Source organism: Crocodylus siamensis, chromosome 4 (assembly GCF_052110815.1).
Source record: "Crocodylus siamensis isolate JL-2025a chromosome 4, ASM5211081v1, whole genome shotgun sequence".
Taxonomy (NCBI): domain Eukaryota; kingdom Metazoa; phylum Chordata; order Crocodylia; family Crocodylidae; genus Crocodylus; species Crocodylus siamensis.
In genome coordinates, this window is record NC_143398.1 from 73,943,136 (window position 1) to 73,963,111 (window position 19,976).

A 19,976-nucleotide genomic window follows, 5' to 3' on the forward strand; every position below is an offset into this window, starting at 1 on the left:
TGAGCATTTAAAATCATCAGCCATAGGTGGTTCAAAAGAATACTATGGTTATGCTTATACTTTTCATCTCTCATTCCTTGGAAGGGTGGGTTTTTCAAAGTGTTCATTTCAGATGCTTTGTGCTGTTATATAGGCAGATGGTTGAACTATATACACCTTTTCCTTAGGATACACAGTTTTTATCTCATCCATAGATTGTCTCATGGTAAATACTTGGACTCATATTCAGTTTAAAGATTTAGGATGTGATTTATTAAGGATGTTTAATCTAGTAAAATTTTGTCATGTAAATTGACTTAGAAATCAGATATATTCTTAACTTCGGGGGCAAGGAGAGGCAGGTTTTTATCTTTGGATGGTGATTAGGGGACTGGCAGTGAAGGTATCTGACTACACCAGATGCTGCAATTAATTGGCTGCATGACTCTGAGCAAACCCCTGAGCCCTAGTTTCTACACCTACAAAATGGGGATAATTATACCATCTTTTGCCAATTGCTTTGATATCTAAAGATGAAAATCCTATGTGGAAGCTCATCTTTTTTTTTTATGAATCCTTTATTGAAAAGGATGAAAAAGTAGTACAGAAGTAAAAATATTATTGTATTATTATCTGCTTCAGACATTAATTATAGATAGTGGAATTACCATTATCAGGATAATTGATTAAGCATTTTAAAGTAAGCATCATAGTTGGGTATCTACAAGTTTAAATTACCAAAACGGTGATTTCTGTAACTAGTCCAACCTTCTTTGAAAAATCACATTTTGATTTTCCTTTTGGAGGAAGAGGGTAGGGAAGAGAGAGTATGTTTGTAGCTATTTATTGAGAGAATATACGATCATGAAATATATGATAGTAAATCTATGATACAGACAAGTGTTTTCAAATAGATATATTAATTGTAAGTGGCAAAGCCAAGAGTCTGTTGAGCAGATTATACCTAATGAGTAATCTGTAATTATGGTTGATATATTTTGCAGGAAAAAATAATGTAGAAAATTTTAGTGTTTTGATTTTTTTTTTTTTTTTACTTACTCCATTTTTCTCTTTTTCTCCATCTGCAAAGCTCTTTTTGTTCTGACCCCTGGCTGACATTACCCTGTTAATCACACCATGTATAGTAACCCTGCCACACATTCAGGGAATTAATTGCATGACAAAGCAGGAAACTAGCCATAAAATTATTCCATAAAATATGTGCAGTATTTTTATAGCTAGTTTCCATCATGACTTAAATCAAATGTGTGGCAGCTCAGCAACAAACCAGAGCTGGTCCTAGCCTCCAGTGGGATGCTGGGCCTGGGACTGACAATCAGCTGATTGTCAACCCTGGCCCTGGTACCTTACAGGAGTCTGGAACCATCTCCAGTGTTATGACAGACAATCCCAGCTCTGGGACCACTCAGGGTCACACCTGGCTGTAGACACATGTCTTTCAACTTGCCAGGGCACCATTGGGCTTTAATTTGTGGTTCCAAGAGAGTGCTTTCTGCCACATATGTGTTATGGCAGGAGGTGTGAATACTGAGATCAGGGATCAGATAATCCCATTGCACCATTAAATGGGTCTCAGTGGCTATCAGGTCATCAGGGCTAGACCTAAAAGCAAGAGAGAAATTTAAATTGGTACATTTTAGAACCTGTAAAAAATATACAAGTGCTTTCCTATACCTGATATTGAAATGTTGAGGTCAACTATCTGGTTGTTCTGAAAACATGGAGCCCACTTTTTCCTGGCCAGTTCTACCATTGGGAACTTGTAGGAAGTACGTCTTGTTGCATTTTCAGGACAGCCTGGACTGATGTTCTGAGCCTTGACTGGTGTAAACAGAAGGGAAAACTATTGTTTTGTGAAATAAAATGTTTGCAATTTTGTATTATGATTTTTATTGCAGTCATACATGTAGGCCCCATTTGAGGATCAAGGATTCATTATACTATTCATTGTACATATTTGTATTAGGAAAAGCAATTGCTTCTCTGAAGAGCTTACAACCTATGCATACAACAAGAGGTATCAGAGAGGAGCAAATGGGAAGGAAGAGATCAAAGTACCTGTGAATATTAAATACATGAAATGTTAAGAAGATAGTGAAATAACTGTCTTGTACTTGAATCATGTTTCTTGGTCCTTTTAAGTATGTATATATACACATGTATATTAGTTATATTCAGATATCCTCAGTCCTTCAAACATGAAAAGTATTGTATTTCACATTTCAAGAACAGCCTTAACTCCATCAGGAACTGAAAATCTTTACAAGTGACCAAAATCATCTAGGCACACCTGGGTTCAGATCCAGCAAGATACTTAAACCTGTTCTTAACATTTAAACGAGGAGACTTGGTTTCATTAGGACCACTCAAATGGTTAAAGTTAATATGTATAGATGTGAACAAAGTAACTAATACAAAACAACTGCATAGACAGACCTTTAGTGTACTTGGCTGGTACTGCAGATCACTCACTAGGGAGGAAAAAATGTATCTGTGAAATACACAGTATTTTCCTATATACCTAATGATATCAAAACATTCTTAAATATATGTCATTGATGACAGGCTGTAGAACTAGGGTAACAAGCTGCAGAACTAGGGTTGAAGGAATGACAGTAGTTTAGTTCAGGGACTGTACACATACATTTCAGATTAATAAATTTAGGGATGGCATTAAAATTGAGTTTGTAATGAACCTGATTGCAGTTTTGGATATAGGGCAATGGCTATCAATAAAAAAATATGCACACATACATACACACACACCCACAAAATGCTGATGTATTAGGGCTTTCTTACACATTAATTTTAGGTGGCTCCTGGAACTATTAACCCCTGGCTTGTCATACAACACTAGTTTTAAGCACATTTTAGTCAGCTTAAATTTGTCACACCAGTGCAGATTTATCTCTGATCCATGTTACCCAGTTCATGTTTCATTAATATAGGGCCACTCCCCACCCCATGCTGCAGCTCTCCAGCATCCCAGGATGCAGTTTTTCCCTTCTTCCCCCTATCCTCCTATTCTATTTGGACAAACTTTCAACCCCCTGAATTCTAGTGCCAAAGGAGGGTTCTGGCCCTGATCTAACTCCCCCTCCTGTCCCGGGGGGAGTGACCTTCCCATCCCCAGGGGTGCAAGCCGGTGAAAACAGCCTGCAGAGCACTTGCCAGCTAGCCAAGTTCAAAGGGCATGTACAGGTCCAGGAGTGGTACCTAAGGAGGTTAGGGAGGAGCAAGATAAGGGGCCAGATTGGATCCCCATGAGCTAGGGCTTCCTTCCTGGAGCAGTAGCTCTTGAGCAAAAATGCCTTCTCTTACCACTCCCACCTCCCAGCCACCCCCCACACTTCTCTCTTCATCTATTAAAACATGAGGCTTTCATTAATTTACTTCCTCTTTATTTCTTTTTAAATTCTTTTTTTTTTATCCTTCAGTGACTGGCTGACTTTATTTTACCATCCTTTCCCCATCCCTAGTTCCTTTCCACTTCCCATTTCATTGCCCATCCCCATCCCATTAACTTTCCACCTCCTAGCTTCATGTTTCCGCCCCCCGCCCCCAAACCCATCTCTCACAGACCACCGGATAGATCAGGGATAGAAGCCTGTCTTGGCTCACCAGCCCTGTAGAGGCAGGCAACTCACAGCTGTAGTTCCTAATCAGGCTCCTGCTCACCAGCTCTCTTATGACAAATCACAGGTGTTTAGGTGGGGGACAGTCAGAGAAGGTTTTTAGCCTTAAGGTGTAACTGCTTCAAAGCTGAGCTAGCAGTAACTTGGATCCACATCTGAGCAGCTCAAAGCGCAACGTGTAATAAGGCCATTAGATTATTTTGGCCAATACCTTTTGAGAAATAATTGACTTTTCATTCCAAAAGTTGTCATTTGAAATTTCTGTGCCATAATTTCATTCCAAATTAGAACAAAAAACTGAGATATCAAAAATTTCTGATGGAACATAAATTTTGAAAGGTTCTGATTTAGGAAATTGTGACTATATCATTTTCTTACTGTCAAATGGTTTGATTTTGAAAATGCTGACAGCATAATATAAGCATAAAGAAATTAATTCTAACAGGTTTAAACAAAATAATTTTAGTGTGACAAAAAATAAATATTCCTATTTTATTGAAACCAAAGGAGAAGGACTAAAAATTTGGTTCAGGATTGAGTGAAAATAGCATCATGATTGTTACATTCCTAAACTATTCTATTTTAATTAAATTGCTTTTTCCCACAGAAGGTCGTAACATAAATATATTTGTAATTATATTTACATATATCTGTTTTAATTATAGACTTAGGGCTAAAATCAAATAGACAGTGTAGGTGCCTAAACTTGATTTAGAAATATAATTTAGGGCATCCATACATGTGGTTAGAGGTGGAGAGGAGGGTACTTTAATTAGATTGGCTCTGAGAGCTGCTGTAATGTAAATGCCCACAGCACCACATGTATTCAGCATCCCATGCTTCAAAATGGTGGCAGGGGTGCTTTAATTAAAGCTTGTTTCACAAGCTTTACTTAAAAGGCCCCTGCCACCATTTTAAAACACAAGGATGCTGAATATATTTGACGCGGAGGCTGCTGGAGCATGCTAATTAGCACGCTCCAGCAGAACTGAAGCAGACTCAATTAATTGATTAATTAGCACGCATTAGAGCAGAGATCTGTCACATATATAGGTGAGGTGCCTCAGGTAAAAAAACCCAAAAAAACGCAGTCCTAACTGACCCTGCTCAGTGGCTACAAGAACGCTTTGACACCTAGATTTATTGGATGTCTCCATTTTTGCCTGAAAAAATTGCTAGGCACCTACAATTTAACTACTGTAAAATGAATAAACAACCCAAGTAAGCAGCAAGAGGAACTTGTTTCTGTTGCCTAACAGTTATAGCATTTCCTGGGGTGGGAGATCTCTTGTTTTCCACAGCCTCACTGGCAGAACTCCTTATGTAATAAATCAATCATTGGCTAAAAATAGAAATACCTTGGCGATATGGGTCAGAACTCATAAATCTCCATTTCCAGGAGAGTATCCACTTCACGGGATGAGTCAGGCTTGCTGGATGCCCTTTGTGCTCCGCTGTTATAGTACTCTTGCCTACCAATAGGCTAGCTCCAATAGGATGCATGCAGGGGCCTATTGATTAGGTCATACTTCTAGGAGGTGGGAGATATTTGAATACTTCCAGGTTGGGGGAAGCCTGGAGTCTGCCGCTGTCTCTGACTTCCTGGGGAAATATTTTTTGCTTTCTGGCTTTATTTAAGAGGAAAGGCTATGGGAAGAGGGCATATAATGCTTTATTCCAGGGGTCAGCAGTTGTCAGGAGCACTGGGTTTGGGGCACTGCTCTTGACAATATAAAATGATGTTAATAAAATTAGGAATCAAGGCATAAAACAATCATTGCTGAGAGAAGGAATTTTCACCTAATGTTCAGTATTATATAAATTGCGAAGAGAATTATGTTTTTTCCCCGCCCTTGTTTGAAGTAGCAGACATTGGACCCTGCCAGAAGCAGTATATTGGGCCTGATAAACCAAGCATTAGATTAAATACTATAGATTTTATTTCTGTATTCTTTAAGGTTTGAGTCTGGGAGTGGGGGAGGGAAGGAATTAAACATATCTGTAGTAATTAAATATCATTATGCAAAGGAAACAATAATACAAAAATAAAGAAACTGTAGATAAATGTGATACTTGATTTTAATAAAGTATTTTCTGTATTTGTTTACTTTAAAATATCTATCTGATATTTTGTCATTATACATTTATTTTGATTTTCCAGTAGACTTAGATGCTTTCATTTTGTGGTGCATAGTGTTGTGACACATGCATTTTATTTTTATCCCCTTTCTTTTTGGTGTGGTGAAAAGAAGGTTTGAGTCTGAGAGAAATTCTACAAGCATTGACACGAAGGGCCAAAACCTAGGTGATCATTTTGGTCCCCTTCAATTGTTGAAATCTGTAAATGTATACTTGATGCTTAGAATTAGACACTTTGTGTTATCAGCTTCCTGATGGCTTGCTTGCAGTTTGCTGCAGACAGTATGAAGAAGCAGGGAGAGGAAGACTGAAAATCTCAGTATCATCAACAGATGCATGCACTCTGTACAAGCAGTCCTCCCTCCCCCCACCCTTTGTCTCAAAGTGCTGGCTGGGGGCAGCAAAGCCTGGAAAAGACTGCTTCCCTCTCCCCCTCCCCCTGCAGGCACACCCCAGCTGGGAACTGTGCAGGCAGGGTAAGGGTTTAAACCCCTGCCTAATCAGAGTGTCCTGCTGGGGCCTGGCCACAGCCCCCCTCAGCTCAGCACTGGTAGGGAAGGGAGGACTCGCTCCAGCACCCCCTGGCATTTAGCCTGAGCTACTGCAGACATGTGTCTGCATTTCCTGAGTGAAAAGTGAATGTCTATCCACTGCAAATCAGTTCAAGCTCTGCCTTTTAGATTAGCCTACAAAGAGTAAATCAACTATAGCTCAAGCTTTTTGAATGTCTGTCCCTAGCTCCTAACTCCAAGCACAATTCACAGGAGGATCTGTAGGGACACTTACGGTTTTGAAAATGAGTTTTTAACCATCACCAAAACAGGTGATTATTGTATGTGTGTGTAGTATTATTGGAGGGTTGAGCATTTGATCGTTTTACAGGGGTAGATGGATATGCATACTCTGGGAGCACGTATGTTCATATTTTAAATTATACCTATAATATGTATGCATTCATATATGTACATATATTCATAACATATGTGGCAGATAGCAGCTATGTACTTCATAGATACTTATTTATATGCAGACATAAGAGTGCACACACACAGAGAACCTATATTTATACTGTTGTTTTTTTCTAGGGGAAGACCCCGAAACAAGAAGAATGAGAACAGTAAAGAATATAGCAGATCTGAGACAGAATTTAGAAGAAACTATGTCCAGTCTTAGAGGCACCCAGATAAGCCACAGGTATTATTTTTTGCATAGACTGCTGAAATTTTGAACTGTAGAAGAATGTTGATTACCAAGAATATCAGGCTTACTGTTAAAGTAATCCAAGAGAAACCAAACATTGAAATATTGTAACTGCATTATTTTTGTGGTTGAGGGTTTTGTCACAGTAATTTGGATATAAGTGTTCTGTTTATCCTTCTATTGAAAGTGTCTTATAGACCTTTTGTAAGACTAAGCAACTTTTAGTGAAAAAGATTTTGGGGTTTGTTTGTTTTTTCAGTTTTAGTTTCCAAACTTCTGCCATCTTTTTAACCTTTCTTTTTTTATTTTTTAGAAAGTGAGTGGCCACAGTTCATTGATTTCTGTTTTGTTTGGCAGCACCTTGGAGACAACTTTTGACAGCACTGTGACAACTGAAGTGAACGGGAGAAGCATACCAAGCTTGACAAGCCGCTCCACACCAGTGACTTGGAGGCTAGGTCAAGCCAGTCCTCGGCTACAGGCAGGCGATGCCCCATCCTTGGGTGGTGGTTACCCTCGCAGTAGCACTAGCCGCTTCATACACACTGACCCTTCGCGATTCATGTATACCACGCCTCTTCGACGAGCAGCTGTTTCTCGCCTTGGAAACATGTCACAGATTGACCTAAATGAAAAAGGAAGTGGTGATCTGGACATGTCCTCTGAAGTTGATGTTGGGGGTTACATGAGTGATGGGGACATTCTTGGGAAAAGCCTCAGAACTGATGACATCAACAGTGGGTAAGAGACATTTTTTGCCATATGAAACCCTAATGAGGCACAGGCCAAATTAACTGGATTTTTAAAATAATTTCATTAGCAGGAGCAGGGGCAGATTCTAAGCGGCATTAATAAGCAGTGTTTATTGGCATTTTCACAGTTGTCTGGTGAAATCCAAGCTTTATTCCATTCTGCCTCAGGCTTCGGATTTTTTTCAGTATTATTCTTTCATTTTTTTAGATGACAGATGTGGTATTTTTGAATGGGGCTAATGAAGGGCGCTTACTGACAGGCCTGACTTTCTCTGTTTGCATGACAGATGCTGTCTATTGTAGCTTTGTGCAGCAATCCTTTAACATAGTTCTTCAACTGTGTATATCACTTCTGACCCATAGGAATACTCTTCGAGACAGGAATATATGAGTCACTACTTCCTTCTGGTTTACCCAGAAGCATAGAATGGCAATTATTTTTATTTTTGCTGACTATTTTTGTTTGATTGATTTTTGAGAACTGGTCTCAAGCTAATGCTGAAAGGAGTCTGCTATACTTGTTGCACACAGAGGTTTTAAGTCCTGACTTACTACCCCAAAAAACCTTTGAAGTTTTTTTTTGAAAAACTAATCATGTTCTTGGCTAAATCTTATGTACACATAAGAAAGATTCTTTTCTCTAGGGTAGCAGACAAAACCCCTGTGCATGTGTGCTATTTGTACATTCCTGTGTAAAGTACTTTAAGAATCTTCTATGAGTTCTGGAAATGCCAATGGAAAATTTAAGGTGGGGAAAAGGCCTTGCTTTCATTATTATCAATATCTGAAATACCCTTCACTGCTTCCTAATTTACAAGGTAGTATATGTTAGGCAAAGTGCAAGTCAAATGGTACCTAGCATAGTAGGTATGCTATTTTGTGGTAATCTTAACAGAAAATTAGAAACCTTTAGAAGACCTAGATAGTTTGAATAAACTGGGCTTTTGCTAGTAAGATGGAATGAAGACGAAGATTGAACTACTTCCAGTTATAAGTTGAAGCATGTTGAAGTATGCTATAACAATGCTTTAAGTACACTGTGGGTTTTTTTCAATGGCTTTTCCAGTCTAATGTCTACATGTCTTTCTGTGGTGCATTAAACTTTGTTTCCCGAACAATTTAAGCAGTTAAGCTGTTTCAGCATGCACACAGAGTCATGACAGGGGAATGATTGGGACAGTGGGTGGTGATAATACAGGATGTACTACTCTTGAGCTATGTTGGCCAACAATATCCACAACATGGCATTTTTAGCAGATATGTACAATCATAAAAATCAGTGTTGGAAGGGACCTCAGGAGGTCATCTAGTTCAATCCCAAGCTCAAAGTAGGACTGTCCCCAACTAAATCATTCCAACCACAGCCTTATCTAGCCAGGTCTTAAAAGTCTCCAAGGATAGAGATGCCACAACCTATCTAGGTAACCTTTTCCAGTGCTTTACTACCCTCCTAGTAAGAAAGTTCTTCCTAATAGCTAACCTAACTTTTCCATCCTGCAATTTGAGACTGTTGCTCCTTATCCTGTCATCTGCTGCCACTGGGAACAGTATAGGTCCATCCTCTGTGGAACCCACCTTCAGCTAGTTGAAGGCCACTATTAAATCCCCCTCAGTCTTCTCTGCTCCAGACTGAAAAAGCCCAGTTCCCTCAGTCTTTCTTCATACATCATGTGCCCCAGCCGCCTCACCATTTATGTTGCCTTCCTCTGGACTCTCTCCACTTTGTCTACATCCTTTCTGAGTGGGGGGCCCAAAACTGCACAAACTACTCCAGATGTGGCCTCACCAGTTCTGAATAAGGAGAATAATTACTGCCCTTCATCTGCTGGCAACACTCCTACCAATGCAGTCCTGTACACCGTTAGCCTTCTTCACAACAAGTGTGCACTGTTGGTTCATATTCAGCTTATTGTCTATATAGGACACCATATGTCCAGGATTAAATAGTGACATGAAGAGAAGAGGGAGAAGACGGCACTCAGAATTATATAGTTGAGCCTGCTCTAATCAAAGTACGAAAAAGAAATAATGAGAAATCTGATGCTTCGGTGCCAGGTTTCTGTAGCCCCCTAACCTCACACCTGGAAGCTTCCCAGAAGTGAAACCAGGCAGAAACAGGAACTTGCTACAGGATACATGGTAATGTGTTTAAATCACAGGAATACAGATTTAGATTAGATCTCAGGAAGAAACATTGGAAATGTAACAGGAGGGCAATAGAAAAAGCTTTTTAAGTAAATTGTGGAACCCTCTTAATTGGGGGAGTTGAGAAACAAATGGTATAGGCATCTTTCTGGGATAGTTTTGGAACAGCAAATCCTGCTTCTGTGTTGTGATTTGTATGGGATTTCCTTAGGGTCCTCTCCAATACTATGATTCTGTGAAACCCCTTTTTCCATAAAGAAAAATATAAAGTATGATTTCAATGAGTGTAAGGCCTCATTAAAAAAGAGAGGAGCCTTTGCAGTGCTTGATGTAAAATGCATTATTTAGTTTATCACATTAGAAAATGAATAAAGTAATCTTGTGTTGTGATATTTGCCTCACATCTGTAATAATGATAACTCAATGTGCAGTAAGTAGCTGTGTGCTCAGTTAACATTTTTTAGGTACAGTAGATGTTAAAAACAAGTTAATAAGCTCTAAAAATTCAAGATTAATTGGGGCATGTAAAGTCTTATCTCTCTTCCTCTCTCCCATTTTCAGTTTAATTACTTTAAACACTTGGGGATAAGAATCCAGTAGTAATTAGAAATTAGTGTGAGAAAGTTCTGTTTCACATGTTAAATCTCAACACTGAGACAGAGAAGCGGTTTCTTATAAACTAGGTTGTGCTTTAACCACAGTTGTATTTAATGTGTAATTCCACAGCCACAGAATTTGCTGCACAATTTACCTCGCTACACAATTTAGTCCAGAATGTAAGGTTGTTTTTTTTTAAAAGAACACCTCTATGTTAAAAGAAAACCTTCAACATGTGAAATAAATGTAAGCAATGTGGTTCTTTTTTCTGCAGTTAGTTTGAAACTAGGGGTTGAGAAAATTACATTTTGTATCATGAACTGCAGTGTAGTAGAAGAGTTGGTGTTATGGACATTATCATGTTTTAATTTAAAAACAAACAAACCAACCCCCAGTGTAATAATAACCCTTGAGGCCGTTTCAGAATTTTGATCTAATTTTTGTTATGAAGTACATGGGACATTATACAAGCAATATATGTAACATATGGCATTTAAGCCCGTTTAAATGACTTGTGGCAGCATTGTTTTCAGCATAAGTAGATCCTCCAGTGGCATATACTTAGCATAGCCATTTCCATGCCACCTTCTACCAGGTGCTAAGTACAATGAGCATGCATCCTGATAATTTTTAACGTTGTAACACTCCTATTGGCCAGGAGAAGTTGTCCTCAGTGAAAGCCCATGGCTGGGGAGGGGCTGGACCAACATGAATCTGTCCAGAGATGGATTGAATTAGGGTGACCACCCATCCATAGGCGATGCATAGGGGGTGCATGTGCACCCCCTGAGAGTGCTGGTTTCCCCACCGAGAGCTAGCACTCTTGACTTAGGTGATGGGTGGGGGGGCAGGCAGAGTGCTGGTGCCCCCCCAAGAAGTGCTGCTAACACTTCCGGGCTTGGCATCCAGCCACAGGGGGACCCTTCCCCCCCACCACCGAGACCACTGTGGCTGCCTGCAGACATGCTCAGCTTGCCCTTGCCACCAATGGCAGCGTGGCCATCTGCCAGTGGCCCCCACTCATCACTGCCACGACCCCACTGCTACTGCCACTGCCACCTGCAGGCAGTCATCATGCCACCCCAACCTCAGGAGGCACACGTCGCTTATGCACCAATCCCTTATTGGACAGAACAGTCCTAGAATGGGATCAAGTCCTTGTCTTGAGCTGCACAACTCCAGGACAGCATTTGTCTCAGTTTTGCAGCATTGTGCAGAGATCCAGGTTTCCCCTTGCAGGCTGGCAGCATTCCAGCCTGCTAGGGCTGCTTGGGGCTGCTGGGAGTGGGACATGGGGTGCCATGTACATGTGCATACCTGTACACATGCATGTGGCCAGGAAAGAGCTGGGAAGCCTGGAGAGCAGCTCCCTGCCAGTAAGTCTCTGGTGGGAACATGGGGGGACAGATAGAGGCCCCCAGTGGTGAAGAAGGGAGTGAGGCTGGGACTGGATGCACTGCCCAGCCTGGATGGTACATCAGGCCTCAGGGCCATGGTGAGAAGTAGAACAGCCACAGACGGCTCATCCAGGGGACATGGGGGAGGGAGGCTCCCTGCCATTGCATGCACTCCTGGGGGGAGAGTATTGGGGGCATGTGCCTCCCAGATTTGTGTGCAGGGCAGGTGGATGCAGGCTGCCTGCTGTGGCCTCAGGGCTCCTTACCCTGCTGTGTTTCCCTTGGGAGCCCTGCACCACCATAGCAATGCACCTCCTGTCCACCCAGCAGCATGGAGTTGTTCCCCCACTGCTGTAGGCAAACAGGGGGCGTGCAGCCAGCACAGGGCTCTTGAGGGAAGGAAAGCAGGGCAGGGAGCCCGAGGCTACAGCACACAGACCGCATCTGACCTGCTCAGCTCTGGTCCAGTCGTGCTGCCAGCAGCAGGGGAGGGGGAAGCCCGGCATGTGTCCTACCTTCCAGTTCGGAAGAGGTGGTCACCCTAGATTGAATACAGTCCTGTTTTGTGCTGTGTCTAGAGATTGATTGAATAGCCCTGTGTTGTGCTATGTGTACTGTGACTTAAGCTGTAGTGTGGTACTTGAGGCTAGGTACAGATGTTACGCTTATTGTGCGGTAAGTGCACTGCAGCCATAACTGAATAGATGGTTATGGCAGATAGAGCACTGTAAAAATGGTGTATCCTGCTCTAAGATAACCGTGGATGGATGTAGTATTAGACATCAGCACTTTATATTAGAGTGCTGTAATGAACATCTGTACCAGATCCCATTAAGACTCACATGCTGGCAACGCATGGAGCTTTGCAGCACCCCTGCCACCCTCTCCCCCAGGCCCTAGCCTCAGCCAGAGATCATTTAATCTGCTGAAGCATTGGGCCAGACCCACCCCTGGGTTGTCGCTGCCAGGAGTCAGTGAGGCCTGTGTCCCCTGGCCCACCCATGTGCTCCCTTCAGTTACCACAAATCTGTCCACACAAAGAAAACCGCTTATTGCTGAATTTCTCGTATTGCATATTGTCATGGGTGCAGTTGAGCAAGTGCTGAATGTGCTTCAGTTGGTATTTTGCCTTTGCTCACAGTTAATCTGTCTTAAGAACTGATTCATCTGCACCGATTTCTGGCAATGGGCAAGTTCCCTAATGGATGTGAGACATTTGACATAAAATTGTGTTTAAATCCTGGCTATTTAACATGATTCAGAATGGCATCCAAATAAGTTTGGCGATGAAAATGCCTCCTAAATCCAGTCTCTACCAAGGTGCTCAATAGTTCTATAACACTGTCAAACTGTTTTGTGCTTTTAAAATGCTGTTTTAGAGTCCCTGGTATAGACAGGAACCCCAACTCCTATTACTATAAAAAGAATATTTGAACAGGCCCAAAATGTACAGCAGTATACCTTACATACTAATACTGAGATGGGCAATTATTTTGGGCGGAGGGCTGCTTACTGAGTTTTGGCATGCCATCAAAGGCTACAAGTGTAGCTCCATCCCATGGTTGCCACCTTGGGACCAGAAGTCCCATGCGCTAACCCCTAACCTTTGCCACTGGAAATCCCTCCCCTTCCTTCTCCCCTCCCCCCCCCCCCAGGTACTCCTTTCAGCAAGGGTTTACCATCTTGGAGACAGAAAAATACCAAATTATATTCTAAAAATCAAACACCTACTAGAATGTTCATTAATTTCATTTAAAAAAATATTTTTGTCCTGATTTACATGTGTTTGTGTAGTGCACATAGAGGTGATTGCACAATAGTTTAAAATGAAGTCTTACTCTTGTATATTGTGGGGCAGGGGGGTATAGGTTTGTGGGTATGTGGGGTGTGGGGTTTGTGGAGGATGGATAGGCATGGGGGATATATGTGGGGTGAGGGAGAATGTGGGTGTGTGGGTGGGTATGGGTCGATATGGGGTTTGTGGGGGGTTGTGAGTGTGTGGAGAGAGGGTGGCTGGGGAAGGTTGTGGCATGTGTGGAGGGGGAGGTTTTGCCTACAGCCTCCCTATGGCAGGCAGAGCACCCCCGCCCAGCACTCCTCCAAGCCCAGGCTACACGCTCCTGCCACTCCTGGCCCCGGGGCACTGAAACAGCCCCATGCTCCCACTTGCAGCCACTTCCCCCTCCATTTGCCACCACTGCCCTTCTACTGCTTCCCCATCCTTCCCCACTCCCCATCACTTGTTGCTCCGGCACCACCTCCCAGTTGTACAGCTGAGACTACAGGATGCAGCAGGAGCCATTGCATGGAGCCAGCTGAGAATTGCAGAGGTCAGGCTGGCTTCTGCTATAGCCTGTGGTCCTGTTTGGCATTGCAACCAGGAATCGTGTGGTGCCAGAGCCACCGGTGGAGGGGAGTCGTGGCAGCGGCAGGCAAATGCTGTGGCAGGCTAGGGGGTGAGTGGGAGTCAGTGGGAGGGCAGAGCGCGACAGCTGGGCAGGTGCATGGGGTCACACCAGTGTCCCAGGGCAGTGCCAGTGGGGCCCAGTGTAGGGTGGAAGGAACATGGGGTGGGGCCTGGCAGGGCTTCTGGAGCTAGGCCAGGCTGTGCCAGCAGGAAGAGGAGGAGCCAGCTTGGCTCCAGAGCCCCTGTCAGCCTGTGCCTTGTGCTCCTGCTGCCTCCACTGGCCCTGGCCCTGGGACACTGGCACAGGCCCCGTGCTCCTGCCTGACTGTCGCTGTACTCCCACATGCCTGCTCACTGCCCCTTCCCCACTGACTGCTGCAGCTTCCCTTGCAGTACTTCCCTGCCTGTGGCTGCTGCCGCTCCTCTCCAGCCCTTGGCTGGCCACTCTGGTACCACGTGGTTCCCAGCTGCAGTGCTGGGATCACAGCAGCCAGCTCAGCCCAATCCTGAGAACTGGGGCAATAGTCTGTGGTCCTCACCTACTTCTCCCCCCACCTTTCTTATCTGGATTTCCCTCTAGCAGAGGGAGGTAGGAACACCCCCATGGTCCCAGGCCAGAACACTCTGCTAGGCAGGGGCTTCCAGCTGGGGATAGGAGGGTTATGGCTGGGCAGGCCTTGCTTTTGCAGCTGCTGAATCCTGCCAGTGACTTACAATGAGTCTTACTCCCCCTGGCTTCTGTCATCTTTGACAGGCAGCCAGGGGCAGATAAATAGTAATTTTCTAAGTTTTTTAGGTGCCCTACGGGCCAGATAGAATGGCCTAGCATATTTTGCCTGCCCCATACTAATATGTAGCATCACTATGTCTCAGCTTCTCTGGGGAAACCGAATATACATATAAAATGTAGAAGATGACTGTGCTCTGTGCTCAATACATGATGTAGGACCAGAAACCCATGAGTCCAGCTCACAGACATAAAGTCCCAGAAGCCTTGGATGCATTTAATATCCCATAAAGAAGTAGAGAGTGTTTCTCTGTTCCCATTTCTTAAAGTCAATTTCTAATAATTCTGGTCACTCAAGTAATGGTTTGGAACCACATGTACTTGATGGAAAGTTATTTCAGAAAGTCTGTTACAGAATTTGAGGCATGCTGCTCGGAGTTCGACAGATGTGTACATAGAGCAGCTGAATCCAGGAACTCTATTTTTTGTCAAACTCCCTACATCTTTTGTTTTATTAGTTGCTTTTCCTGGCTATATGAATAATAATATCCAATGGTCTTGCTAGCCTTAACATAGCATTCTTGTCTTAGAGCCATTCAGAAATTACACAAAAACCCTCTGGGACACAGTGCCTATGATGTTCTCCTTAGGAAACACCTGAAATTCTTCAATGGGAGGAAAGCAAATTCTTTTCCCACCTTCCCAATCTGCTGCCTTCAAAAGAAGCAGTGATTTTTATTTTCCTTTCTGAGCCCACTAGATTCCCTAATATATGTTCAGAATTTAGGAAGCCATCAGATATACAGGGCTCCTAAAGCCCTAGTTAATGGAGGCAGTCAGGTTGTCTCATTTGCAGGCCCTAGAAAGGATGACTTGGGATCATGAGGTATTTGGTACTGTTTCAGTATTACATCAGGTTTTTTTTAATTGTCTAATTACCTGGCATCTTAACGTTAGCAGCTGGTAGGAGGCATTGTTTGTCTAAATGACAGGCAGTGAAGCCACTGCCTTCCATGCCAATATAATATATTGTTAACTAAGAAATTCTTTGAAGATTTCCAAAGACATTGTTTGCCCGCAGGACAGTAACACTCCCCTTGTGTGTTTTCTGAAGTGGTCTAATAAATAGTGCAGTGAACTCTGGGGAAGTCGGGGGGGAGGTGTTTATTTGTTTGGGGTTTTTTTTAAGTTTACCATGCAGTCCTTCAGTAACATGCAAGTTGTTGAAATGTAGTAGTATTTAAACCTGAAATTGGGCTTGTCATTTTTCAAGGATTTATGGCCTGATCCTGCACTCATTGAAGTAAGGGGTAATTTTCCTTTGATTTTAAATGGAGTGGGATTGGGTCTTTGTACTGAACTGATTAGTTTATAAGTTACATATATCTCAAGCCAGTCTTTGTTTTGTCGCCTGGCAATGAAATAGAGAAATAGCCTGACCTGAAGAAAATCCCATCTTCAGCTGGGAGCACTTGCAAATAATCAACAGTTCTACAGTTTGATGAAAGGGGGAGAGATGACAGAAAATTCAGAGGTGAATGAAGCCAACTAAGTCTTATCAGGTGAAACTGCTGAACTCTATACAGCAGGGGCCTGCGGGTCTGGAGTGAGGGGCACCAGCAAGGCTGGGAGGAGTGCAGGGGGCTGTGGGTCTGGAGTGAGGGACACGGGAAATGGGACAGGTGACTATGGGTTGTGTGTGCAGGGCACTGGCAGCACGAGGGGCTGCAGGTTGAGAGTGAGGGGTACCAGGAAGGGGTGGGGGGCAGGGTACTGCTGTTTGGGAGTGAGGGCATTGGCAGGACTGGGGTCAGTGGGTCTGGAGTGAGGGCAGAAGCAGGGCTGGGGGGTGTGTTGCATGTCAGTGAGGGGCAACAGAGTGAGCAGGGCACTGCCATGTCACTGCCCCCTTACCATTATAGCCCCCCCTCCCGCCCCCCAGTGACAGATGTCCTCTTTTTTGGACCTGGAAATATGCTAACCCTACTAAGAGCCAGGTATGTATGAAGGTGAAAATTTGGAAGCAAAATCTGGCCTGAAATATTGTAATATTTTTAATACTACTCACTGCCAGGGATGTATTTGGTAGCCGTGTTCATCTGAGACAAAAAAAAAGCAAAATTCTAGAACTCTTGGTTCAGAAATGATACATTTTATTAGAGCAACTAAGAAACTCCAAACAAAAAAAAAATCTTTTTTTCTGCAAGCTTTCTGGCTCTCACGCCCTTCATTAGGCTTAGGGAAAATTAAAGATGGTAAGAAGTCCCCATAGGTGAGAAATAAACTTCATTTTTGTACAGAGGAAGCTGAAGGTGGAAGGCTGTCCCTCTGGGTCCATGAGAGTGTCTTTGTGGGTTGCTGTTTGTTATGCAGATAAGGCAGGATTCCTTCCTTGGTGGTGTCAGATGGCAAACAGGGAGGTGTAGAAATTTTTCTTCTTGTTCAGTAATGAAGTTTAAAAGCCAGAATTGGCTAAAATTCAGCATCTTCCATGTTTCAGGGATAAATTTGGTTGCCATGTTGCCAAGATGAAAAGAAACGCAGATCCAGTAATGCGGAAAAAGATAATTTTTTGCAATTTCTTAGTTGGTGTAATAAAAGATACTATCTCTAAAACAGGAGTTCTAGAGTTTTGTATTTCTTTAATAGTACTCTGCTTTCTTACTCTATCCAAAGATTTTTTGGGGGAATAAAATAAAAATAAAAGGAAACTATTTCTTGTTTTGGATATCTGTAGTCCACAATATCCACTGTCTCCATCTTACATTCTCCAAAGTGATTTCATTTGAAGTAGTAAGTAGTTGCTTACTTCATAGTTTGTCTATAAGGAGCAAATGTACCCTGCCTTCTGCCTGTCTTCAGATAAGCCTGACACCTCTCTCAAAAGAATTTTGTGATTTCCTGACGCAAACAGTATCTTGTTCAAACCACGTTTGTGTTTGCTTGAGATTTTGGTTAGATCTGAACGTTGAACCAAAATTTCTGTGATTTTGCCTAATACATTCAAAAATCACTTTGCTTAGAAAAGTGTTAAAGCCTTAAATATGACATTTCAATTTGATGCATTAAAGTCTTGGATCTAAGCTTGGCATATGGTTTTGATTCCAGCACTAAAATAATTCTGCTTATGTGATCTCTTCTTATTTCTGTCTCATATCACCTTTGTATCATCCTTCCTTTAAAAATTTCATGCCTCTCTATACTACATCTGCCAACACTATTCATCCCAACTTTCTACCTTGCTCAGGTTTGTAAACTACATATCTAGATGTATTATTTTTTAAGTATCAAAATTAATTTGTAATAATGCAATACAACCACTTGATAGTGTGGTCCCTTGTGCCTTCTCATTTGTGACATCTATATTTATATTGAAATTTCCTCAAAATGGAGTTTTTACAATGCTAATAAAGGATGGGGAAAGAAAAAGTAAAAGTGAAAAAATTAAAATTAATGAAATTAGGAGAGTATTATTTGGAGTTGAAATTCATAACTTGCAGTCTAGAATCCACTACACTAACATCCTCCATCTTATGAGGTCTAAAGTAAGTTTGGCCCTAAATATTTGCCATTGCTTTTTTTACACACGTGCACACACACACACACAACCCAGGCATTTGGGACACACACAGGCCCCAGGCAACCAGGACATGCATAGAAGCATGGATATGCACACCCATCCACATACACACACAACCCATGCACCCAGGACATGTACAGAAGCATGCATGTACACACGTATGCTTGTGCAGAACCCAAACATCCAGGCCATGCACATACGTAAATAGAACACTGGCATCCAAGACACCCACAACCCTTCAAAACTCAGGCATCGGGGAAATGCACACATGCGTGCATGCATGCGCACACACACACACCAGGAATCCAATGCGCACACACATATATTTAGCAGGCACAGGGTGTGCTAGCTGGTCATGCACAGGGCAGCTGGCTTGCAGCTATGAGGGTACAAGCCATGATGAACCACTGCCATATCACATCCATGTGGGTGGCCATGATGTCCCCCAGCCTCCAGTGAGATGCACAGAGTGACCAGCAGGACCTGACACAGCTCCTGGGCCTCCCTTCATGCAAGCCAGGAAATGAAGGCACATGCAAGTCGCAACAGCAGGGAGTTGGGGTGTGGTGGCCCATGACCAGCAGCTGATCAGGATGCCTCAGCAGTTTGTTTCCATTCAGGAATCTATGAGCATATGCAGACGAAACAGGAGCCCTAAGTGGACACAATGGGTTTTTAAAAACACTGCTTCAATTTAGGGCAAAGTAAACCCCTGTGCTATGTACAGCTGTGTTACCTGCCTCTCCGGTGGCAGGGAGGGGAGGACAAGCTGCCGGTGGGTGGCGTGGTCCCTGGGCTGCAGGGGCAGAGGTGGTTGGTGCTTCCCTTTGTAGCAGTGGCAGCCCCCACCAGGGGCACCTGCCTGCAGACACCTGGCTTAGGCAGTCCCGAGGGATACCACGGATGTGGAGGGAAGGACCAGGTCCTTGTGCAGCTCATGCAGGCAGGCAGGCTCCAGGGGAAAAGAAAAACAACAAAAATGTTCAGGCTCACTGTTTTTATTTTCCTTTGGTGTAGAGCCTGCCTTCCTGGGCTGCTACCAGGCTGCTTGCATGGGCTGCCTGCACAGTCCCTGAGCCGCACTGAGCCCAGTGCTTCGCTCCATGGCTGTAGAGCAGCAAACTAAAACTCCTTGGAGATGTTTTAACTTGCTGTGCCCCAAAGTCATTTAAGGCACATTACACTACCAAATGTGCTACAGCAGCTGGAATTAACACGCAGTATGCTGCTGACGTGTGCAGACACAACACCATTAAAGCAGTGCAAAAGCGTTTAACCTGCTTTAAATTGTCATGCACATGTACCCCTTGTTTTATCTACATGCCCTTTTGCATCCACTGGGAGGTGTACAAGAGCCCTCCCACCACTTGCTGAGCTCAGCCCATGCAGGACAGAGC

General features: G+C 43.2%; 1 protein-coding gene across 7 annotated transcripts in view; it reads left to right on the forward strand.

Annotated features, from left to right (window-relative positions):
* NAV3 (neuron navigator 3) overlaps nt 1-19,976 on the forward strand; it is an 890,338-nt gene that overhangs the window by 727,873 nt on the left and 142,489 nt on the right. For all 7 annotated transcript variants that reach the window (XM_090042583.1, XM_090042584.1, XM_090042579.1 and 4 more), the window contains 2 exons: nt 6,860-6,968; nt 7,332-7,715. In XM_090042583.1, the coding sequence (XP_089898709.1) occupies nt 6,860-6,968; nt 7,332-7,715 (493 nt within the window). The remainder of the gene's footprint in view (nt 1-6,859; nt 6,969-7,331; nt 7,716-19,976) is intronic.